This window comes from Alosa alosa, chromosome 17 (genome assembly GCF_017589495.1).
Source record: "Alosa alosa isolate M-15738 ecotype Scorff River chromosome 17, AALO_Geno_1.1, whole genome shotgun sequence".
Classification (NCBI taxonomy): Eukaryota; Metazoa; Chordata; class Actinopteri; order Clupeiformes; family Clupeidae; genus Alosa; species Alosa alosa.
In genome coordinates, this window is record NC_063205.1 from 3,552,201 (window position 1) to 3,578,914 (window position 26,714).

The 26,714-nt window shown below is 40.7% G+C and overlaps 1 protein-coding gene across 4 annotated transcripts in view; it reads left to right on the forward strand.

The window, feature by feature from the left end:
- The first annotated feature begins 24,546 nt into the window (after positions 1-24,546).
- The window catches only part of cacna2d1a (calcium channel, voltage-dependent, alpha 2/delta subunit 1a), a 61,543-nt gene continuing 59,375 nt past the window's right edge, over positions 24,547-26,714 (forward strand). For all 4 annotated transcript variants that reach the window (XM_048267879.1, XM_048267880.1, XM_048267881.1 and 1 more), the window contains exon 1: positions 24,547-24,914. In XM_048267879.1, the coding sequence (XP_048123836.1) occupies positions 24,826-24,914 (89 nt within the window). In that variant the 5' untranslated portion in view covers positions 24,547-24,825. The remainder of the gene's footprint in view (positions 24,915-26,714) is intronic.

A 26,714-nucleotide genomic window follows, 5' to 3' on the forward strand; every position in this document is an offset into this window, starting at 1 on the left:
GTGGGCTGGCTCATGCTCTCCAGGGGCTTACTCATGCTCTGGGCCTGGTGACGGCGTTCCTCAACAGGAATTCATTGTGCCCACGTCCTGGGAACCATGTTGGACCCCTCTTAAGTCCAAGTTTAAAATGGCAGCTGCACACTCGAGTGGACACTGGGTCCCCTGTCTGCGCGTCTGACTAATTGAAGAAAATATTTGTTATTCACACATTATGCTTTTAAGCATGATAAAGTACTGAGGTGCTCTTTTTATAGAAAATGTTATTTGTTTATGCATTAATGCATAATCAAATACATTTATGCCTAAACAAATATACTTACGCATATATTTACGCATTAATGCATGAACACATCTATTTATGCAATAATACATTAAAAAATATATTTATGCCCACACTAAGTACATGTATGCATTAACAAATCCATTTTTGCCTAAACAAGTACATTTATGCATTAAAGCCTAATCAAGTCCATTTATGCATTAATGCTTAAACAAATACATGTATGCATTGATGTCTAAACAAATACCACTTATGCATTAATGCATATGCAAGTCCATAAACTTTATGCATTAATGCTTAAACAAATCAATGTATGCAATAATACATACACTAATATATTTATGCCTAAACTAGTCCATTGATGCAAAGATAAATACATTAATGCATAAAACGTCCATTTATGCATTAATGCATAAATAAATACATTTTTGCCTAAACAAGTCCATTTATGGACTAATGCTTAAACAAATTAATTTATGCATTAATGCCTAAACAAGTACATTTATGCATAAACAAGTACATTTATGCATTGATGCTTAAACAAATCAATAATGCATAAACACATATATATTTATGCATAAACTAGAACATTGATGCATTAATGCATAAACAGATACATTTATGCATTAATGCCTAAATAAATACATTTATGCCTAAACTAGTACATTTATGCATTAATGCATAAACAAATACATTTTATGTCTAAACAAATACATTTATGCATTAATGCATAAACAAATCAATGTATGTAATAATGCATACACTAATATATTTATGCCTAAACTAGTCCATTGATGCAAAGATAAATACATCAATGCATAAAACGTCCATTTATGCATTAATGCATAAATAAATACATTTTTGCCTAAACAAGTCCATTTATGCACTAATGCTTAAACAAATTAATTTATGCATTAATGCCTAAACAAGTACATTTATGCATTGATGCTTAAACAAATCAATAATGCATAAACACATATATATTTATGCAAACTGTGTAAATCATAACTAATAAATGGCAGAAACAAACCAAATGCATGTAGCGGTAGACTGGCCTTTTGCTGTAGAGATTTTCCATTTACTACATACAGTAGGCACTCTGATTCCATGTATGGGGCACATATATATTATTCAGATGACACACAAACACAAGTAGACAAGACCTGTTTAGTTCAAAAGCTCATTTGCCACGGCAAGGCACAGATCAGGAGTGAGATGACGAGACAAGACAAGAGACAATGTTAGTATTTTTTTTTGTTTTTGTTGATGTTTTTTTGCTTTTTTTCTTAGCTGACAAAGACACACACATCACAAGGACATGAACACACAAAAAGGAACACATAGTGTATGTCCTAAATGATCAGGGAAATAGATAGCAAATCAACAGTGTAAATCATTACTAATAAATGGCTGACTTTTTTTTATGTAACAGGCCTTTTGCTGTAGAGATAATGACTCCCTATCCCTATCCATACAGGGCCGGCATTCCTATCATCTTGTGATAGACTTTGCATGACCTAATGTGTGTGGGGGAGAGGGAGAGGGAGAGAGCGTGTCACCACCTCCACCATGCGAGCAGCATGGCCAGATCTGCCTCTCGCGCGCCGAGTGGAGAGAATTTGCGCAGCTCGGACTAGGCCTACTGTCATTCTCATTGCGACTCCCCACACTGCCTCTATGTTCCCCCCCTAACTGTCCTATGAGCACTTCGACCTCGTCTAACATACCCAGTGGCATTAGACAAAGGCTCCACCACGTTACTGTCGCCGCGATTGTGGAGAGGCACACGTTCAGAAGACAGAAGCTAGCGCTATGGACATTAGGCTACCTCCAGCCTCGTTCGCCACACCACTACACCCTGCTAACTTCCCGATGAACACTCCGAACCCGTGAAACATTATTCCCACCAGTGACATTGGGCAAACGATTCAACATTTGTGCTTGGTGTAAGCTAAACTATGGAGTAAACTCTCACTTTGTCCAGCTGCATCATTGCAATGCAGGGATGCATCTGAAGCCTCACTAAACAAATCACCGTCATTTTCTGAAGGCAGATATTCCCCTTCAGAATCAGGGTCCGCAAATAGAAAACCCAACACTTCATTTCAGGTAAACTTTTTTGATGCCATTAGATGATAATCTAATGCAAATACTCGCTGACGTTGACAATATCGCTCTGATAAAATAGCTCACACGCACACTAGCTCCGGTATTGCACGCACTGATTCACTGCAGCTGTAGCGCGAAAGTTTTGTGTATGACGTGTTTGACGTATGACATGTCTGCCATCTAGTGGAGTGGAGGTCGAACGAAATATGACGCCCTATTTGACTAAATCGGCCGTTTTATTCAGTACCGCATCTTGTCGACTGTGGCGCCTAGAGGGTTAACTGCTGCCAGGAGAAAGTATAGAACTTAGGGTATTTGGGGATGTGATTTTAAGTGCCTAAAACAGTGAAGAAATACTAGGTCAACATTAATATAACCTAATTGATATACAGTAACAAATTTACGCTATCAGTACTGAGTCAGTGGTGTCAAGGTGTCAAGATGTCCTGCTGTCTACTGTGGTCATCTGAAATAGTGGATCCCAGCATCTTCAGATCGGTCACCGACAATGGGGGAAAAAAGGAAGGTAAGATTTAACACATGCGTTGTGACATGCACTTTGCATTTGTAATCTATCAGATAGTATTTCAGAAAGCCCAATTAAAATCACGACAAACGTGTATCACACTAAACTCACTTAAAAGCAGAGATAGTTTACAGAATGTAATGTTACTTTCAGATGTTACTTTCGCTACACCATGCATTTGCTTATATAATTGTCTTTGGTGCTTCAACAGAAACTTTTCCCTGAGGACTATGAACATCATATCTGTTCATTCGAGCCTCTTGAGGGCAATAACTGCAACATTTTCCTAAAACTAAGGGTACACACTGAGGAGGAGGTTCACAGATGGCTTCAAGCCTTTCAAAAGTCATCTCAAACAACATGGCGGGTGAACAAAATCTACCCTGCGGAACGTCAAAGACAGAACATGTACAGAGTAAGTCATTGCATAGTTGCATTCATTTATTTTTGCAAGGGTTGAGCCAAAACTTAATTGAATGTGTTTGAAGGTGGACCTAAGATGCCAACACAACACGCGACATTCAAAAACCTCAAAATAAAATACATCCTGTCCTGCTGTGATGTATATTGTCCTGAAGAAGCAAAGCTTTTCGCAGAACAGAAAGTCCAGGTTAGATCTAAAAAAAAAAATTTTTACCAAAAAAACAAACTGTTTTGTGAAAAAGTCACTCTATTATGAAGTCACTCTTTATAATAATATTATAAATGCCCAAGGTTTCTTCCTTAGTAAGGGAGTTTTTCCTTGCCCCTCTTGGGTGCTCCTTTTTGCCCCCCCCCCATCCCATCCCAATCCTCCCCCACCTTCTTATGCAGCCCTTGCCACTTAATCTACTAAACCCCCCCCCCCATAAATGCACAAATAGGCTGACACCACACATAATTTCACTGCATTTCTTACTTCCAGTAACTATATGCATGTGACGATACACTTCCTTGTATTAATAATAATAATAATAATAATTGTATTGTTCTTAGATCTGCTGATTTACACATACATGAAGGACTGTGTCTCTACATCAACCTAAAACTTCGGCATGATCACCTGCTCATGTGTGCTGAGGCTATGGGGTACCGCGATGTAGCACCTGACACAATAGAGAAACTACAAAATCTTTTTCGAAGTGGACACTCTCCCTCTTCTGCTTTAAGCTGAAATATGACCTTCAGGAGGAGATGTGTGACTCCTATATGTGTTTGCTTCTGCGGATCGCTCCATCTGCCCTGATCTGAATTTTTGCTTCAGGTTAACTTTATGAGAATTTATCATTTGAGTAGTTTAACAAGGAGCATATTCATGTAGGTGCACCTATGTGAATATGTCGAAAATGTTTATTACTGTGACAAGATTTAGGATTGTCTATTTGCTGTTGGCTAAACATAAGCTGTTATTTAGTAAGTTGTGTGTGTTTTTTTTATTACCATTACAGACTATACTATAACATATTCAAAAGAGCCTATGGAGAACTTACTGGGGATGCCATGCTCTGCAGCCTCCAGGCATCTATTGATGCCTACAATGAGCAACAGGGAGAGGTATGCACTCAAATGAAACAAGATGACAATCAAACCATTATTGCCATCTGCAGTCCTCTTATGAAGCGTGTGCATGCTCTTGTTCGGCACAGTGCCGAGATTGTCTTCATAGACTCATCTGGTAGCTGTGACCGAACCAACAGCCGAATATTTCTCCTCCTAACACATTCGGCTGCTGGTGGGCTGCCCCTGGGAGTGGTTATCACAACCTCTGAGTCGCAGAACACCATCACTGCAGGACTTAAGTTGCTGAAAGCCATTCTCCCGCAGGAAGCTTTTTTTGGGAGAGGAGACCTTGGCCCACAGGTAGTAATGACCGATGACTGCCAAGCATTGCGTCAGGCTATTCTGAACACCTACCCTCAAACCCACCCCATTCTCTGTGTCTTCCATATATTACAAGCGATGTGGAGATGGCTTTGGGATGCACATAATGGGGTCCCAAAAACCCACTGTCAGCATTTATTGCATCTAATCAAACAACTTGTTTATGCCAGGTCCCCCTTGGACCTGGAAGCCTCATATCATCTGGCAGTCCAGGACTCCATAGCAAGCAGGTATCCGAAATACACAAACCATCTGGCGGCGGTTTTCAAGAGGCGAGAGTTGTGGGCACTCTGTTTACGTTCCCATCTCCCAACACGAGGGAACAACACCAACAACTTTGTGGAGAGTGCGATGAGGATAGTGAAGGACCAGATCTTCTACAGGCTTAAAGCAGACAACATCACGCAACTGGTGGACTTCATCCCAACCAGGCTGGAAGCCTACTACAATCGAAGGCTTGTGGATGTGGCTAACAACAGAAGCACAAAAAAGCTGCCAAAACCGAAGGGGCGTGTCAGCACAGATGGCATTGTCAAGGTTTGAAATTATTAGTTGGTCATTGCATTCCAAAAAATCACTTATGCTGTGTGATTGTGACATTGTTTATGTCACAATCACACAGCATAAGTGTAATAAATAATATGCTTCTCTTTCTTGTGACACCATAGGAGGATGAAGTGAATTTTACAGTCCCTAGTGCCTCAACTGATGCCACATACCACGTGAATGTGTCCTTGGGGACTTGCACCTGCCCAGATGGCAGCACTGGTGTTTTCTGCGCTCATCAGTATGCAGTGATGCAGGCCTTCCAAATGCAAGACAACAACCCATTTGCAATTGCCACATCTGCCGCAAGGAAGTTGTTCTACCAGATCGCAACAGGTGTAGTGTTGATTTACTCTGCCTATTTAACAACTGTTGACACAGCCATAAATGTACAGTAGGTTAGAAATAGCAAACATAACTACTTTTTCTTACTTTTTCTTTTTGCTGTCTACAGTATGTTCTTCTCTCCTCTCTCAAAAAAGGAAAGAACAATGTGCCAGACAACTGGTTCATGAGTGTGGAGGAAATTCCATCTGATGCAGGTGACCATGTCTCATTTAGTTATTTATGTACAAGAATAACAATTCATAATGTTTACTTAACAGCCTAATACAACTGCAGAATTACTGCACTCACTTCACTCTCATTTTTCTATTTAGATCCCCAGAAACAGTGTGGTGAAGCCTTATCGACTGAAGGGTCATCAGCGGATGAAGACACTGTTAATTGTTCGCCTGATGAGAGGCTGGTGAAGGCTCATCTGCCCAAGTGACAGAACTTGAGTCTTGTGCCAAGAGTATGTTTGAGGGCCTGCTGTTAAAAGTAAAAACAGACTCGGATTTCCATACAGCAATAAAAAAAAAAAAAAATTCTTACGAGAAAATGTCTAATAGTCAGCTAATTTCAGCTATGTCCACGTTTGGCAAATCAGGCACAAATACTGCAGCCAAACTGCTTAAGAAGAGGGCAATGCTTGCAGATGAGTGTGGCAATTGGCATACAACCAACAGCAGTGGCTCGCCGTAAGGCCCCACTTGGAGGTCGACGTGCACTAATCACTGGGCGTCCTCCTAAAAGTGCCCGGAGAGACCACAGCTACAGGAGAGTTGTCGGGCAAATGCACTGCCCAAACAGTCGGCGCCACACTCATTCGCTCAATGTGTTTCTGACTGTGTGACTCTGGGTCGTAAACACAGCAAATAAAATATTTGTGATGTATTTGCCTGTAATGTCTTTTATAATGTGGTAAATGGTACTCAATGCATTTGTCTGTACACTTACGCAAACATAACATACATATAAGCAAACATATTACGCAAATGCAAAAACATACAGGCTGTAATATTGCAGTTCTATGATAGTGTAGGCCTACAACACTTTTATGATGTTCTGTAATGCCTCTATAATATCCTTCATCATCATTGCTTTCATCTCCAACAAAATAATCATCAATAACACGGTGAATCATTTTTATGGTTTTGACCATGTAACTATAAACAAGGCTGTAGCTTGTGTACACTTCAATGTTATTTGTATGCATTTGTCCTGCGTATTATGTGAACAGACTCAAATTTCCTCCATAAAGTAAGCCTATTATGCATCACTGAATAGGGTAAGATGTAAGCTTTGATTTAGTATATGACACATAATCAGGAAAACCATGGATCAGAGGTATTGCCATTTTAAAAAGTTTACTTATTTTCAAGTTGGAATTATTGAATTCCTTATACTGTGTAAAATGATCTGATGTAAAAAACATAAAAATAACATAAAAAATGACATGCAGGGTCAGATGGTATTGCATGGTTACTGGTTATTGTTTACACCAATATCTGTGGTAGGCAACTAAATCCTTCCTAGAGTGGATTCGGTGCATAAACTCTATTGAGAGGTGGATTTTTTCAAAGGCTACGCTGCGCAAACGGTGTTTACTTGCGTTCAGTCTCCACTACAGGCTTGCGTGACCTAGGCTTGACACCACAACTCCATAGCTACCTTGCTGTAAGTGACAAAACAAACGTTATTGTAATGTTAACACGTGCAAAAACAATGTCTGTAGGCTACATGCCTTTTGAGCACGACCCCGTAGGTGACATGTCAAATCCATCAAGAAGGTGAAAAAACGTAGTGGGGATAGTGTAGACTATACGCAGCGATCTGAAGACGGCAGCAACACTGAAGTGTCTGTTGTCACGTAGGACGTGATGTGTCAAATCCATCAAAAAAAACGTAGTGGGGACAGCGTAGACTGTAGAAAATACGCAGCGATCTGACATCTCATTGTTTAGGGTTACCATGGTTTCTCAGAACGTTAGAGTATTCTTCAGAATTCTTCAGAACGTTAGCATATTCACCGACCGTTCCCTAATGAATATTCATGAATCTTCCGCTACCACCCTACAAAAAAAAAAAAAAATTGTGTCCTGGAGGGTGGTGTGAGGGTTGCCGTGGCGGGCAGCCACCTTGCGGAGGCTCCCGCCCTCCAACTCCTGCAGGGCCTTCATAATGTCATCCCTTGAATAGGCATGTTTCTGAAAAAAATAAAAATACATAACATTTATTAAAACTAAAGGATTGTTTAATTGGCTGTGATTATGTTGTTGGAATGTGGCTCTGCAAAAGCATTATTTTCATTGATTATGTGGTTGGATTAATGTTTCTTTTTTTTTTTTACTGTGTTAATAGGGTTTTCGCCTGCCTTATACATTTTACCACATATTTTCACAAATCTTGTTTAAAGTCTTCCCCTACGTCATTTAGGGCGAAGGTTAAACCCTCCCCCGGCGCCATTTTTATATATCCTTCCGGTATCGCTAAAATATGCTGTGTGTGTTGACATACTTACTCAGTAGTTGCGTTGCTTGCTGGTCGGCTGATACTCCCCTCGGTCAGAGATCGTTTCCCTATGGCAGGGAGCACTGTACGGAACACTTCTTAGCTTCTAGCTTGCTCCATCCAGACCTCATACTCTTCCTCACCTGGGGGAACAGGTCGTAAACCAGAGACAACCCTCAATTTCCTATAGCTAGGCACTTCACTTTACAGCGGTCGACCAGCTTGTCTATAGCAGTGACTTAAGCCAACACTAATGTCAGGTAGGCTGAGGACCCAGAACAGCCATCTGTACGTCACCCATGGACTTACCCTCCTTCTGTAATAATGCCAACAGCTTGCCTTTAAAATCATCCTCTTTAGGAACAGGACTAGACAACAGGCTACTCACCACATTAATGGCCCACGGACCTGCCTCACCTACAATTCCCACTTCAGGAGGGACAGAGCCCTGATCCAACTCAGCAGAAGACTCCACTAAAATGTACAGCTGCCTACCAGTCTTATCGCCACGGCGACCATGTATCCGAGTCCGACCTAGAGCCTTGACTACCGAGCACACGATTAACCACGTCATCAGTAGCCTCCATTGGCACTCGGCTAAGAAGAAATCAACGTTCTGCTCACGGCTCCACTCAACAGCCTGACTAAGGTCCATGATAAGAGAACTGCACAACAAAAGGGTGCCTCCAAAATGTAACCCCTTTTTAACGAGTGCTAGTCTAAGGTTAACTTAGAGTTACACTAAATAATGGCGCGACAGGATCCTGAATTCTCAGCGGTAGAACAGTGAGCTGGCTGAGATTCCTGATACCATAAATAGAACTGTATAGGTGGAGTAGGAGTATGGGAATAGTAAATATGAATAATCATAAGTGATTACAAATTTAGTAGCGCGGTGCCTCCACTGTGGAATTACTACACTTACCTTCAGCTAGTGCAGGATGTATCTCCCCAGAATTTAAATAGTGTGTCAATTATACAATGGTGAATGTAGAGCTAATATCTGCAGGTGCATTACTTACTATACACCGCCTAGGCTACCTCAACAACACAGTTTGGCATGCAGAGAATAAGCTGCCAACACCCAACATATATTAATAATAATTCATTTATTACAATAGCAACCATAAGAGTAGCAATATTGATAATTAGAAATGCTTCCCTAAGCAAAATAAATGCAGTTACCAAAAAAAATAATAAAATTAGAAAACACCTGCTCCAGAGGGGAACAAAACCATTACATCATAGAGATGTATGAAACGGTACATCAAACCAGTGTGGATATATCACAGTATTACAAATAACCCATTGGTAAGAAAAACGAACACAAACAATATCACAGGCCCAAGTTCATTCCTCCCTGTCAGCGCGGGTTCATCCTCACAATCCTTAGCGTCCTTTTACTTTATATGCAGACATGTCATTCATTTGTACTGCTAAACTAAATCAGGACTGCCTTGAGGTAAATACAAACAGTAGTACAGGATGGATGGGTGGATTGGTAAACAAATAAGTCCTGACCTTCAACTGTAAATACAATCTCTTATAACAACCATACTCTAAAGAAAAATTCTCTCCCTCCAAAGAACCTGTTCTCAATCATCCGTGGCAAGGGTGGCCACCGATTTAACCCTAAAAGTAGAGAATTTGCAGCATCACTGAAAAGTGCCTCTATAGTAGAGCTTTCCAATAACATAGGAAGCAACTTCTGCTAAACAGCACTAGGCCAACAACACACTCTGGCAATGCCCAAATGCCAACCCCTCAGGTCTGTATCATTAAACACAATAGGTATGTATAGTAATGTATATCCACCATGTGGGCCTGACATATGCTCATACTTACACAATTCTATTACATTTAGTATGTTCCAGATGATGGCATCAATGAACTGGACACTGAGCTTCTTGAACTGATATCAGAGGACCAGAATAGACTAAATGACCTAGAGGAGGGGGTGCTGACATACTGTACATTTGTGGGTATGCCAATGTGGTGTGACGAAACCCATCAATAGACGAACTATAGCATACCGTGATAGTGTTTACTTATGCTACGTAAGAATCAGGAGCGTAGAATGAAAATGTAGCCTGGCCTATTTGATACACAAAAAAAATGTTGCTGACAGACCTAGCAAGCTGTTTAAGTTATAGCAGTTGGTTATCAAGATGCTTAGTATCAGAATGATCCGTCCTTACTCATATGATTATTAACAGCAACAACTAAGCTATTTATGTTTTATATTTAACAATAAAACACAGAATTCTGCTTTGTTTGCAATTTAATATTATAGGCTAGTATTTAAGCTTGATGGTACAACAATTGTATTATACTCTACCTTTTTTTTACTGTCCTAGAATTGTTGAGAGAATTGTTTAAAAAGCTTAAACTGTTTACCATGTTAGTCATTAGGTTAAAAATGTGTCAGCCTAATGTAATGTAACAACTTCACTTAAATAAATGAGTTGTATTAAACAATTGTACAATTGCAGACATTCCTTGTATTGTTTTGGTATATAACTGTTAAACTTGTTTGCTTTTGTCTTTTAGGTACCAGACCAGACCAGTGGTGATGGCCGTGTATGACATTTTGTGTGTGCCTGTCTGTGTGCACACCTGTCAACCAATCTCTGACAATGTTGCTAGAAACATACCTACTAACATACATTCTTACAAACATGTGACCATATCTCAACATATCTGTGCACATACCATTTAACCATACTGAGACTTATCCAAGATCTACACTGAGACATTCTGAGAACTATATTGTTGTGTGAGATACTAACTATATGGAACTTGTATACTTGTGAATCATATTTGTCAACCATCCATACCTTTGAATCATACCTGTGCTGTAACATCTGTGAAACTTAGCTGTGCTGTTAGACCTCTGTTTTTAGACCTGAGCTGTGCTGTGTGAACATTAAGATTCTAACCTAAGTTCTGTCTAAAACGGATCATCTGAAGGGCTGACTCTTTTATTCTTCTGTATATATCACCATCAAATTTGACCTATTATCATTAACTGAGGCCTCTAGCTGTTGCTGCCAGTTCAGAATTAAAACTGATAAATAGATCTGTCTTAGGATAATATGATTGGCTTCATCAAGTTCTAAGAATGCAAATTCAGACATCTGGTTTCTCCCTTATCATTATTGGTTAACTTTAAAATTGGTTTCAACTTTGGCACTCAATTTTTTTGACTTCAAGCTTGCATTGGTTGTTAAGTGTTTAGTGTGTTCTGAGTATCATTCTGCTGTTTCTGCAGTACTGTATTAAAACAAAGAATGTTGATCAATATTGAATTGACAATTTATTTGTACTGACTGTCATATACTCTAAGCGAACATCTAACCAAGTAAGTGGTTTTCAAGAATACTGTAAGTCTAGGCTACATGTATGTAATCTGAATAATCATACTGTAAGTAATGTTATACACAACAGTTTTTACATTTACATGCAATGCCTAATTCCCTGGAATTACATTTTCTAGTTACTTTTATAATCATGGGGCAACGCTTTGGACAAATTCGCGATGTAATTCCCTGACGAAACAGGCATGAGAGGGAGGGAGGGGAGATTTTCTGACGTTGCAACAACGAAACAGTTTGCCATCGTTGAAAGAAGTTTTTTTCTCATGCTTTGTGCTGCTGCAGTCAGCCTGGGCAAACCGAGAGATGACGCAAAGAGAAAACGAAGTCGCCAGATTTGGTGATAGTCGCTAGATAAGCTTTTCAGTCGCCAGGCCCAACTCAAAAGTCGTTAAATCCAGCGGCAAAGTCGTTGAATTGGCAACACTGGCGGTCGGTCAACCGCTGTCTCGCTATCCGGAGAAATAATCTTTGGTCACCGCTATTTATCGATTACCGGCTCCCATTGACTTACATTGAACACATGTAAACAAACGTCAATTATGTGCTCAAACTAACCCCGCTGACTTGTGCCAACGACCATTTCACGTTGATAACAAACTACATTTCGTACGACTTATATAAAGCAAAAATAACAGAATTTGGATCAAGCAATGACGAGAAATGCAAAGTGTCAACCCCTAACAATGTGCCCATTGCCCAAATTTATGGTCGTCTAATGTCGAATGTCAGAGTAATGACATTGAAAAAGGTACCTTAATGATACACTACAATTTATAAAGGAACGAAGTATAAAAAGAAAAACACAATTTATCAGATGGATTACCCAAATAATTTGATAGTAACATTTATTCGAAGGCACATCTATTCTCAGAACTATAATGGGTGTAAAATATTCCACAACCACTAGACGGCAGCATGACACAGCACATAAAGTACGCCTACGTGTCGCTGCGACCTAAAGGATGACGTGGTTGAATATCCACTTCTCCTGCACTTCGGGTCTAATAGCGGGTGAATTGTATGACCACCAGATGACGCCATTTCACTGCACCTCGGGCCTAATAGCTGCTGTAACTTCGTTTAAGTAATAAGCCTCGACGAGCCGACGGTTACACTGATTTTAGGGGCGTTGTTAGCCACGCTGCGCAAGCGGGGTACAGAAGAAGCCTATAGGCTACAGTCGCGTGTGTTCGTGGTGATTTATTCCATGTCTTTAGAATTAACAAAAAAATAATGGAACATTAAATAGATAGCCTAGGCCTACATAGATGAAAAAAAATGACTAAATAATAACACCAAAAAAGTAAAGAAGCCTTATCATTGAAATAAGCTTACTAAAAAAAAATCAAATATAGGCCTAGCCTACAATGACCCTCGTTGGATCCTTCTCATGATCCTGTCAGCAGTCCTATCAGCTGAGAGACCTGTGGTGAGCTGGACCTCTCTATATGGCATTGTGCTTGAAGATGCTCAAGGAATCCTTCTCACAAACTGTCGGATCCACACCCAGCGGATCAGTCTTGATCCATGACACGTGTATCGCAGACACATTTTTCCAAAGGCATTTAGGGCTCTACAATGTTATGCTGTTAAACATGCTCGTCACACAACCAAGCACATGCTACAGCAGTTGCAAAAGTTTGTAGTTGATCCGAATGTCATTGGTCGCAAGGACTGTTACCGGGTGTATCCACAATTGGGACATTGTTACAAGTTGGTCTTTCAGCTGCTAACGCAATCAGTAGCCGTGAGAAAACATGTTAGACAACTGAGGGATGAGATGCCACACATAAAATGTACAGTCAAACAGAACGCCAAACACTGCGTGGAGCCATTGTTATTGTCAATCAGCACTCTGCCACGCTTAATCAGACCCTGTTTTGTTTGAGACACTAGATGACGTATCCGCAGAACAGATATTTGTAGATATGATGCAGGACTTGTTAAGAGAGATTGGCAGCTCAGTCTCCCTCAGTAGTCCCTATGGTGAACGATGTAATAGCATATAGTACTTCTGCTTCTGATGTGCAAGACAAATAATATCAACTGACATTGTTATTCATAGCCATATTTTATATTCTGCTCTTATAAGGTAACTGCTAAGTGCACATATTTATATTTCATTTATACTACTTTAAACCACCTTCTGAAAATCAACTGTATAGTACTGTCTCACTACACCATATTTCTTGACCTGTCTCACCACCTGCCTACACTTTCACCACCACCTGCCTATATGCAAACTGCATTTTGTTGTCTTTGTACTTGTACTCTGCACAATGACAATAAAGTTGAATGTAATTAAAAAAAATAGAAACTTCAAAATTGGCCATTGTGTTTGGAGGAATGTCTTCCAGGTGAATGGGCAACAAGAAATCCCTCATAGATTTCCCCATGACACTTCAAAAATAGTCAATAATTGTTGGGCTTGCCACTTTTATGAAAGGCTATGTGTGCTGTGTGTAAATGAGACATTATCTCATGAAATGTGCAGTTATATGTTTATATTTGAAGTACAGAAACCTTAACAATGGATGACGTTAGGTTGAAAATTATTATTTTTTCTGGATTTTGGACATATTACAGTGAAATGTTACAGTGTGTGTTTTAAATGTCGCTATTTCCAATACATCCAAATCCTGCCAATAGCCACTAACGAAAATGTATTATCACCATACTGTATACAAATCTCAACCAGAAATGTCCACTTCAAGTAAATGTAATATGTACTTCAGTTTCCACATATACTCCTACACTGTATGTTGGAGGATTGTGTAGGGAGGTAGTTCACATATGATTAGTGAGCTAGTGGATGTAAAACAAACAAAAGTAATACAGCAAATGCATACCAAAACAAAATTTTTCAACCTGACTGACATTATTTTGATTTGCCTGCTTTATATTACAATGAGCACAGACACATTGGTTTTCTAATGATTGTTTATTGATCTTTGCAAAGATGAAGAATGACAGTAACCCCAGACTGCTTACACAAACTCCAAACCAGGCCAGTGTTACAGAGGTTGTTCACAACAACCAAAAACGAAGCTATGAAGCATCACTTCTAGCTGAAACATTATTTCTAGTACATGCATGCGATGTGTAAAACACACACACACATATATAGGCCTATAATAACAGTAATACAGTAATATTTAAATAATAGAAAACCGAAACACTAACAACTAAATAACTAATACCTAAACTAGATGTACCGCATAGCGGTACAAAATATGACCGGGCCGTCAGCCAGTCCTGTACATCCGCTCATTAAAAAGAAATCACACTTCAATTTGTCTCCATATTTTACCCATCCCCACTCTTGAAACTTTTGTGTATGCTTGTTTGGCATGCCTGAGTGTGGGTGTGCGGCTGCACAGAAAGTAGCCTACTGGTGCTGAAAAGGTGAATAGATTGTAGAATAGCCAAAGAAGATGTAGCATTGTTATAAAACCTTTAAAATCTCTAAACGATCACAAGTAGGGCAGTTCATCACAGTTCATCCATTGCAACTGGATTGATGAAAGGTCACTTACACCTGTAGGCTACATTGTATTTGGGAAAAGCAAAAGGTATCAGCATAATGTTATTTATTTATTTATTTATTTATTTATAAACAAAAAACATCTCTGTCAGTTCCATGTCGTTTTCAACAGCTATCAAAAACAAAGGTCTATTTTGGATGGATGGATTTTTTGTGAATGTTTCTTCTTCTACATAAGATTTTAGTCATCTTTAGTTATGTGATACTTTATTGTCAATGCACAAATTAAAGGAGAATTCCGGTGTGATATTGACCTAAAGTGTATTGAAACATGATACCGAGTGTGAACGTATGTCTCATAGCCCATCTCGACTTGTCCCCCTGCACCCAAAATCTGGCGCTAGTTAGCCGATGCTACCAACAACTTTTTTCAGTAGTGGTGTTTTCGCATCGGGCTAGCCATGCATATAAATCACTGTTTTACACCCATTTACGAGGCTCAATGTATCTCCACACTTCATTGGTAGACTTCCTAGGGCCCTGACATTTAAAACGAGACATTGAGAACTTTGAAAAAGCACTGGTAGTTTACTTACAAGACGATTTATACAGACAGTATCTTCATGAAGTTTAACGCTTGCAGCCATCTTGAATTTAGTCACGCATAAGTCGAGCAACGAAAAGTAAGAATGAACAGGTATGATAAGGGATCAGATTCAAAAATAATTCAGTGGAAATGCATGGATTCCAGTTTCTTCCAGTAGCAGCAACTGGAATCCATGCATTTCCACTGAATTATTTTGGATTAAATGGATTAAATTCTACGAAACTTGGCATACCCCCAGAGAATGCCAGGTCAATCATACACATAAAATTTGGTGCAGTTCTGAACATCTTAACTGAAGATAGGGCGATTAAAGCTAGAAGAATAATATTGCATTTTCATTTTTTACCGGGGTGCAAATCACAAATGAGTGATTATGGGCCAGGTTGATGTGGGCCCTGAGACCAACATACCATACAAGATTCTTCATCCTCAGTGCCACGGTTCAGGTAGTTATTTAGAAAAAATCCTTTTTTTTTATGGTCGGGGGCCCAGCACGGGGAGGGGGGTGGAGTTACTGGTACATTTTTTCAGAAAAAAGTCTAGTGGGGCTACATACCCACCAACATCATGTGCCCCGGTGGAACCGGGTGTCCCGGTATCGTTGACCAAAAAATTCAGGAAGTAGATGACGGGAAAAAAAAAAAACTTTGACAATCCCCATATGACCCGCTACGGTCATAATAAGAACACAAAGAAGGAGGGAATGTTGGGGAAATTATGAGATGTCATCTTTCAATGGTGTGCCAGTTGGGCCAGTTGGTGGAACATGGACACATCACATCAGCATAGTTGTGTCCAGCCTATCCAAGTAGGGCCTAGATGGCAGTTAGCTTTCTTACAGCTCTTCCAATATCAAAACCTGCACACGTGGAAACACAACACATCAACACTTTGAAGAACAAAAACAAAGCTCAGCACACCTGTTCTGTGCATCAGCAAAGTTGGAGGGGCAGTTTATGAAGCATCACTTCTAGCTGAAACATCACGTCTAGAAGGCTACATGTGATATATATGTAATATATATGTTATATATGTAAAAAAACACTACTAACTAAATAATACAAAACTGAAGCACTAACAAATAAACATGTAATACCTAATTAATAACAGACATATGGCGGGAGTTGGGGAAATTATGGTGATATAACTTACACGACTACTTGAATCGTTCAATTTGCCTTTGCAAAGCTGTGAGCTTCTCCATCATCAAATTGCGGTTGATATCCATGAGGTTACACATATTGCGGTTAATAGTCTCAGTCTGAGGGTTGACCGCTCTGCCCAGTGCTTCAATCATGCAGGGCAGGGTGGTTTGGACAGCTGTCGCCGATTTCTTCGTTACTTGATAAACCATGCCAATGCCTATTCCAACCAGCAATAAACCTGCTACCATGCTTCCGAATATGTAGATATCTTCAATGTCGTCCATGGAAAGAGGCGCCATACACAGGACATGCCACTTGTTCCGCGGGCCCCTAGGTTCCCCCGTACCCACGCTTCTCGTGTTGGAGTTGTGCATGTGTCCTTTCAATAAACAACTTTGTGTAAAGGTCCACATTTGTACCTGATCATTTCTGTCTCTCTGTCTGTGTATATTATATATATATACACACACTCACACACACACACATACATACATACACATGTAATGTAGTGTGACAAGTGTGTTTACATACAGCAATAACTTCAGTTCAGTAAAACTGACGACCTGTTCTGTATTGCTCTCTCTCTCTCTCTCTCTCTCTCTCTCTCTCTATATATATATATATATATATATATATATATATATATACACATATACACACACACACATACATACATATATACATATGTATTGTATGTAGTATTAGAATTACTATCCTATTCTAATTTGGTTCGTTCTATTGACATGGAATGAATGAACAGGCACACGTGACTATGAAGTAGGTCTACTTCGCAATTCAGATTGTGCGTCGTGGCTGACAACGGCCCTAAAATCTCGAGTGTCGAGGTTCCTGGTTGCTGCAGTGCAATGATGTCATCTGCTGGCCGTGCCGCGCAATAGCGCTACAACATATGTAATTTCACAGGACATTAAATCTTTTACCGTAATGTCTTACGGTAAAAATCTTGTTACTAATATTTGTGTCATCCAGCAAACATATTGTTTAATTCTTTTGACATTTCGTTCCTTTATAAATTGTAATGTAATATGAAGGTACGTTTTTGAATGTCATTACTCTGACATGTGAGGGATATCGCCAATCGACGGACCTGTTATAATGTGACTCATGGACAAGGGAAATGCCATTAACTCTGTCACTTTGGCGGCAATTTTTCTTCATCTCGAGATTTTCCACATTATTTGATCCAAATTCTGTGATTTTTGCTGTATAAATGTTGTACAAAAATGTACTTTCGTATCAAAGTGGAATGGTTGTTGGCATAAGTCAGCAGCGTTAGTTTGAGCACATTATTGACATTTTGTTTACATTAGAGATGCACCGATGTGGAATTTTAGGGCCGATAACGATTACCGATATTTATTGGTTTGTTTAAAATGATACACCGCATACGATAACCGATAATATTACTCTTGAAAAAAAATCGTGAAAAGTGATTTGGGGAAAGCATTTAATAAGCATAATTTTATTGCAGTAATTTTACCTACCACCAAATGATGGACAGAACTCATAATAGTCCTCAATAGTATGGCAGTCAACAACATAACAGTAGCCCAGCCCTACAGTATGTGGCTCCTTTAAGTAAAACCTGACGTCAGTGAATTGCGAGTGAGTGGCTAGAGAGTTTGAATCGTTTTCATTTAGGACTAAACGCTCATAAACGACTCAGCTTGGAATAAGCTACAGTATAGCGTCCAAATCAGAGTCTGTGAGGGTAATTTAGGTTTAGTTTCAACTGCGGGTAACTGAATAAAGCTGCAACTCCTCAGACTGTATCTTATGTCTGTCTACTCTGTTGCGCACAACCTGCTGCAGCAGAAATGAAAGGAGTTAGCCCCGAAGGTTTTAATAACTTATTATGATGACCTGTCTGGAACTGAAGCAGGAATGGTTAGCATATTTCTAGGTAATAATAGAAACCCACGCCAAAGTAATGCAAATATAATACTAAAACACAAATTAGAACTAGGTTCGCTTTATGTACTCGTCCCACTAACGAGTTTGTTTATTTGTTTCCCGACCAGCCAGCAGTAAAGTGCAAACACACCAGCACAAGACGGTTCTAGATAGGGCTAAGCTCCACTCTGTTAAGGTTAAATGGCCGGATCATTCATCAGAGGATTTTGAGATGCACAGATTTCCAAATGAACGATATCCACAGATTTTGTTAGAGTGGTGAAATACATTCACACCGCTGACATTATATTGAGGAAAAAAGTATAGCCAACCAAGCTCAAGTATAGCCAACCAAGCTCAGTGTAGCCAGATCGGACCTTACGTAGGGTCAAATTAGGACTTTAAAAAAATATCGGAAAGAAATTATCGGCCAGAATTCTGTTATCGGACCGATAATAATATTTTAAATTTTTCACTTATCGGCTAATAATATATCGGGCGCCGATATATCGTGCATCCCTAGTTTACATATGTTCAATGTAAGTCAATGGGAGGCGGTAATCGGTCAATGGCGGCGTCCAAAGAATATTTCTCCGGATGACGTGACAGCAGTTGCCGGTCAGTCAATAGTGTGTGTAGACTAAACTCAAAAATACCAGAGAAATGTCAATAGCGACCTATAGCTATTTAAGTGTGTCAAAATAAAAGTCTAGTGTTCATGTATCCACTAACACTATATATTGTAACGATTGATGCGACACACAGTTGTCTAATCAAAGGTTTATTTGCGGAAGCGGGAAACACACACATACCAAGACACCATTACACAGCAAACACAAGGGAAGTCAATAACACAAGACACCATTACATAGCAAACACAAGGGAAGTCAATAACACAAGACACCATTACACAGGAAACACAAGGGAAGTCAATAACACAAGACACCATTACATAGCAAACACAAGGGAAGTCAATAACACAAGACACCATTACACAGGAAACACAAGGGAAGTCAATAACACAAGACACCATTACATAGCAAACACTGGGAAGTCAATAACACAAGACACCATTACATAGGAAACACAAGGGAAGTCAATAACACAAGACACCATTACATAGGAAACACAAGGGAAGTCAATAACACAAGACACCATTACATAGCAAACACAAGGGAAGTCAATAACACAAGACACCATTACATAGCAAACACAAGGGAAGTCAATAACACAAGACACCATTACATAGGAAACACAAGGGAAGTCAATAACACAAGCACGATACACGAGCAGGGTAGTCACATACCATACACCGGGTAAAACACATGAGGTACAACTGTCGTGGAAAAACCGATCCACTTCCGAATCCACTGAACAATTTATCACTTAACTACTTACTAATTAGCACTCTGGAACAAAGCGTCCGAAGGAGACAATGCAGACAGGAGATCTCTGAAGACTGTTGATCTTTATTCAATCAGACAGTGATAGTCCAGCCTAAACGATGTCCAGACCAGGTGTCAAGCAATAGGGTGATGTGAGATGTCATCAGCTGGCCCCCCCCGATGAGATCTGACTAACAGGTGGCTGCGACCTATCTTTTATACTCCTTAACCTTGGGGTTGGGCCCTCTCGCCACCCTCGAAAGACACCTGTTGGCCTATCAGCATCCACCAAGGTTACAACTATTGGTGGAACCCATTATCTCATCATGCATAAATTATATGCAAAACTGTCTCCTTCTGGGTTTTTTCCCAGATTCTGTTTTTTTCCAGTTGTAACAGGGCTTCTTATCTTGCCACCTGTTACTTGGCCTTGCTGTTACCACCATTACATCATCCAATTACATCATCCTCTCGCTCTCGACCATCTAGTTCACTGTGAACTCCTTCACCTCGACCATCTAGCCAGGTGTCACTGTGAACTCCTTCACCCCCTCGACCATCCAGCCAGGTGTCATTGTGAACTCCCTCACCCCACTCCTTGACTGCTGGTCTGGTCTGTTTAAGATGTGTACAGGCCTTGAAGTCTCATAATAATTGCAGTAATATCAAAGTTTATAAAAACCACATATGCATCCGTTAAGTCATAGAAATCCACCACAATGGCTACTTTAGCTTCGAGTGATTATTCCCGTTTGCAGCCGTTAACAAATCTCAATAGCCACATCATGGATTTCGTTTTATCAGAATGGTTTAGGAATCATTCCATGGTTTGCCTTTTAGGAGATTTCATCCAGTTTTTTATAATGGAGTTCTGTAATATATTGGTTTTATAAGGGTTGCCTAGACAATCTAATTTGGCATTTCATAGTTAGTGCTTTGCGGCAGATAGGCCTATCACGACGCAGCAGAACGATAATTGCAAACTTTGTCGATGGACATAAACTGTGTTCTTTTGGCCTAATAATGATACAAATAATATAAAATGTCAGTTTGCGATTTGGGAACGCATATTTGAGTGATATCATACATTACTTGGGCTAAAAAACAACAACTACAAAAACAGCTATTTCCGGGATTCTCGGAAATCGCGTTCGTTTTCCCCCGGATTTGATACATCTCATTTTCGGGAAAAATATTAAACCCTAGTCTGAAAGACACCAACGTTACACAGCCCCCTTGCGAGCCATTGCCGTCCTCAGCAATGTCTCCTCGGCTTAGCCATTGCCATAACGTCAGTGTGGGCATTCACTCACTCAGTCCATCAGTCCGTGGTACCGCTAACAACACGTGGGGTGCACACACCGCAGGAGCTCACTCACTGGGGAACCACAGCTGCTAGCAGTCCAGTGCGGGCGTGCTAGCAACATCTTGGCTGTCGCCGCTCATCCCCAGCTCCCTCTCAGCAGCCGCCCTCAGGCTGCACTTTTCGCGGCGTGTCACCGCGGCACTCCTTCTGTCCAGGTCTAGGTGTCTGTCTAGGTGGCCTTCACTACCGTAGACTGTGGCACCAAGCACCGGAACTCACGGGTCAACTGTCGCTGCACCTCCGTCGCTCCACTCCACAGTCGCACTGACCAGGACAGGCAGGCACCAGCTCCGCTGCAGCCGGACATGCTGAGCTCTCAGGCCGTCAGCTACCGTTGCTGCCTCCTCGCAGAGCTGTCCTCCGCTGCTCCCGGCCCGCTCCACTCCGTCATAGTCGCGACAAAGGCTTGACCCCCCTCTTCTGCCTCGTGCTATCACCCAACACAGCAAACCTTTTTTTTTTTTTTCTCTCTCTGGCACCGGTCAACAGGAACGGGCGCCCACACAGCACGGTGCCTCTCACACACACCCAAATGTTAAAGCTCAGATTTTCCGGCAGGCTGCCCAACCAAATGGAGTTGCTGCCCCCCAGCGGTTTCATAAACCGTCTTCCCAGGAACCTCTTCCTCTCCGCTCTCCCTCGGCTCTGGTCACGCGTCGCGGCCAGGGCCACCGCCAACTCCAGCATCAAGCCGCCCAGCGGGGGCAGGGGCTCCTGGTCTTCTCGCAGCGGTGTCAGCGCCCAGGCCATGTCTTCTCCTCCGAGACCACTTCTTCAGGCCCCTCTTCCGGCAAGATCTCCTCCCATGGCTGCAGGCAACTCCAGACAATAGTTCCTCTCCTCCGGCAGCAGTAACGGCTGAAAGCCGCTATAAGCTTTTTAGTAGCCCTTACAAGGGCTCTCTCCAGATCATCTTGCGTGGGCCTCCACCCAGTAGTGAGGTCTCCTGCTCCCAGCTTCTCTCGCTGGGCGGAGGCCATGTTCGAAAGTCGCTTCTGACACCAATGTAACGATTGATGCGACACACAGTTGTCTAATCAAAGGTTTATTTGCGTAAGCGGGAAACACACACATACCAAGACACCATTACACAGGAAACACAAGGGAAGTCAATAACACAAGACACCATTACACAGCAAACACAAGGGAAGTCAATAACACAAGACACCATTACACAGGAAACACAAGGGAAGTCAATAACACAAGACACCATTACACAGGAAACACAAGGGAAGTCAATAACACAAGACACCATTACATAGGAAACACAAGGGAAGTCAATAACACAAGACACCATTACACAGCAAAGCAAGGGTAGTCACATTACACAGGAAACACAAGGGGTAACACAAACACCATTGGTACAACCATTACTAAGGTCAATAAACAACTACACCTGTTGACATGCTAAACGAATTACACTCACTAAAACCGACATTACACAAACCAGCATACATACACATTGCATTCTGGGAGGATAGCACTCAGTCCGGAAGACACCGATGTTACAATATTATTTCATGTATGAAGGTTATATTGTAGCATGTGTCTCTTTAAGAATTGCCGTTACAGGAGAATATAAAACGGCTGTTGACGGCCGCTATGGGGTTTTTCCTCTTTTTTCACGCAATATTTATAAAGTGAGGGATGACAGCTATTTATACCACTCTCTTGCCCTATAACTATTAGTCATTGTGACCCTATTTGTATGTGTATTTTTTTGTATTGTGTTTACGTTCAGATGTTCAACATACAATGTGACTAAGAAGTAAAACAATTACCTGCAACTTATTAAATTTATTTTTGTTTTGTCAATTTTAACAAAGGAACAAGGCTTGTTGGGAACATGTGTTTATCCGATGATCTTACATCCTGTCATTTGTGATACGTTATGTTAAGCTACTTCTGGATGTGTAGCTTAGTTATAATCAGCAATACAATCAGGAATTAGTAGGCATAAAAGTGGCACACAAGATAAGAAACTGGTGGAGACTAAATCCAAATGAATGAAACACCTCGAATGTTGCTGCTGGCATTGATGCTAGCAATGCTGACGTTATGTCCTACCTAAGGAATAGGCTAGCATGGGACAAGAGTGATTGAGTGGATTGGGCACACTCTCCATAGAGAACCGCACAGAAGTTGGATTTCACTGATAATGACATATCATCAATGAGTTTGCTGAACAGAAAGCCTGTAGAGTGGACTTCTAATGGGTGAGTTACAGGTTGCTTGTTGTTATGGAGTAGGCTGTGTGCACTTTCTGAGACCTTTGTGTGGATATATCTGACCTCTGCGCCACAGACTAAATTAAGCAATTGTGTGGTCATATTATGTAGGCACCACCACATGCTGTTTTGCTGGATGCTTTCACTGATGGCTATTTAATTGTTCTGAGGCTATGATATCTGTGTTTCAGTTTCGGATGTTGGGGGAATTCAGAGGTGGTACTAGCGATGATTAGTCAGCCACTCTCCATGGTTCTGTCCATATGTTGGCCAATCTCCATCACACACACAATAATACTATATTGTTGTTTTATAATTTTATAAAATGTTAGAAACCGCATAACATCACTTTGAGCAACTTTAAGGCATTTGTGGAGGAGGAGGATGATTCGGGTGTTCTTACAGCTCAGGGTAAGCTATTTCGTTGCTCTGATTGGTTAGTTCTATCCAATTGAGTGCAGAGGCATTTTCCCCACTGTATTAGTTGAATCCCATAATGTCCCAATGGACCAGTATTTGACTCAAATTCTGACTAGAATTCAGTATGACGACGTCAGGCTACGGTTTGGGGGGCCCAGGTTGGAAAAGTTTGAGAACTCCTGGTATAGATATGGCAACACCATGTGGCGGTCATTATATAGGCTGTAGGCTACACCTAAACAATAACACTGGATAAATACAATAACACTCTTCATAAAAGCATTGTGCATCAACGTCATAAGCATTTAATTAACTTAATTATAACCAGCAAATGAACCCAACAACTTAAATGATGAGACTTTGCTTGAGGTGAGAAGCCTATGCGTGTGGTCTTGCCATGCCACTAGATTTCACGACCCAAGTGCAACGCGTGCTGATTGTAGCCTAGTTGAGGGTGGCTGGAAACTGATCCATTCACGCACAGGCACAAGCTAGCCATTACTGTCGAAAACTGGGCAAAAATAATTCTACTGGGACAAAACGCACTTCTCTTATTTGGAATTACGTACAGCTCTCTCACTGAAGTGATGTAAATAAAGGAAGGAAGTTAGTTGGATAAAAGCAGCTTTGGTTTGATTCTGAGTCTCCGTGTTGATTCCGTGGAGAGCAGCAGCAGCACAGACATCCTTGCCGTTTTTTTTTTTTACTGTCGCCGGTGGACAGCTTTCTCTTCGTCTGATAGAATGGATACGTGTAAAATCTTTACCATCGTTCTTCTACTGCTTTCAGTTGTCAACGATGTTTCCACCGTGCAATTTCCAACATCTGTCATGTAAGTAACAAAAGTAAAACAAACATGTTCCTCAACATCTCAGCCAAACGATTAGTACCAGGCTATACCGTTTAGTCTACATAAGACTACATTAGATGTGTCATTCTATTTGTTACCGAGGAGTTTATTTTCTGGCACTGTTGAAGATATAGCCTACTGTAGGTCTTTCTGCATGAACTCAAGATATTTGAAGTGCCACAAGTTGCGCCCTAAAATGATTCAAGAGCTGATTCTCGTACCAATGGCTACTGAAACCTAAGGTTTGTTAGTTTGATCGCCTTTGCGCTTTTGTTAAATGACCATTGCTTTCATCAAGGCTTATATTTGCAAAGTATTTAAAATAGTTGTTCAATTTGTGCTCGTTGTTTATTTCGGCCCAACGAACGAGGCGGTTCCTTGGGTTGTGTCCAATGTAGGCTGTAACCAACAAATGTAGAGCGATCAATTGTTGCATACGCTAAGATTAAATACTGACCATCTCTACTGTAGCCTACCTCAGGTATTTTTCCTTTTACGCAAAGAACAACACAAACAAACAAACAAACAAACAAAAATGTCGGACAACCTAACAAGGAAACGAGATTCATGCCATTCATGATCGGTCGGACCACATCGGACGGATAGCAAATGCAGTCTTGCTGTCTATCTGTTTATAATGCATTTTCACAACATTAGGCACAACTGTATAAGGCCATATGTTTCCCTTTAGTCCACATAACCATTTACACGTGTTATCATTCTTCCTTGAAAATGGGCGATGCTAGTGGCCTTTTCTATTTCTTCACATTCATCAGAAGTGATGCTGACAAGGGAAATGTAGGGCCTAGCATAATATCACAACATTTTGCTGTTTCTGAGTTGTGCTTGTCTAGACTACTGTAAGCTGACAACTTTCAATTTGAGATCGTTATTGTGAGCTTTTGTTTTTTGCCCAGAATTGTGGTGTGAATGTCTGAACGTATGACTGAGTTGAGCTTTAGTCCAGTCAGTTAACATTAAGTCAGGACCAGCATATTTAGGTGGATCACAGAGGGAGAAAGTGACAGAGGTCAAGAACAGTTGTCACTGCCTCCTCACTCAAGTCATCCCAGACCACTCATTTCAATCCCTACTGAAATTGTAGGTTATGTGGACAATCCTATTTTTCTCTTTCATCATTTTCTGCTGTATGCTATTCTACTATAAACCTCATTCATACCTGCAGTCCACAGCTGCATCTGACTACACATTAATCACACATGCCAGTGTGTTTGTGTGTCTCATGACGTTTGCATTCACATTCCTAATCCTCAACCCCTCTTCTGTCACTTCCACACAGTCTCTGATTTCCTCTCTGGCTGAAACATGTCTTGTGGCATCAGTTCTTGCTGCGAGGCAGACGATTAACATCATCTAATCTGAAATGCAAAGTCAAGAATCTGATGTTACAGATTCTATCATGTGAGTTGTGGCAGAATGGAACAGAATGAAAAGGCACATCAGTGTGTTTGTTGTTCTAAGTTATTTTCACTGTCCCCTTTTGATCCTTGCTGTTATGATGCCATGGGACCTGTCATTTACTGCTCAGCGTCATGCTTTCTTCTCTCTCTCTCTGTGTGTGTGTGTGTTTGTGCATTTGAAGGCGATTGGTCAGTTTCATATGCTTATTTCAAGTGTGCTTAATCAATCATGCACATGATGTTTCTTCTCATTTTTCTTCTCCAATACAGTGCAGTTCATCATGTCAGTAGGGGCACTGCTATATGGGTTGACTTCAGTTCATTCATTATGTCGGTTACTCAGCTTAGTGTGAAATCATAT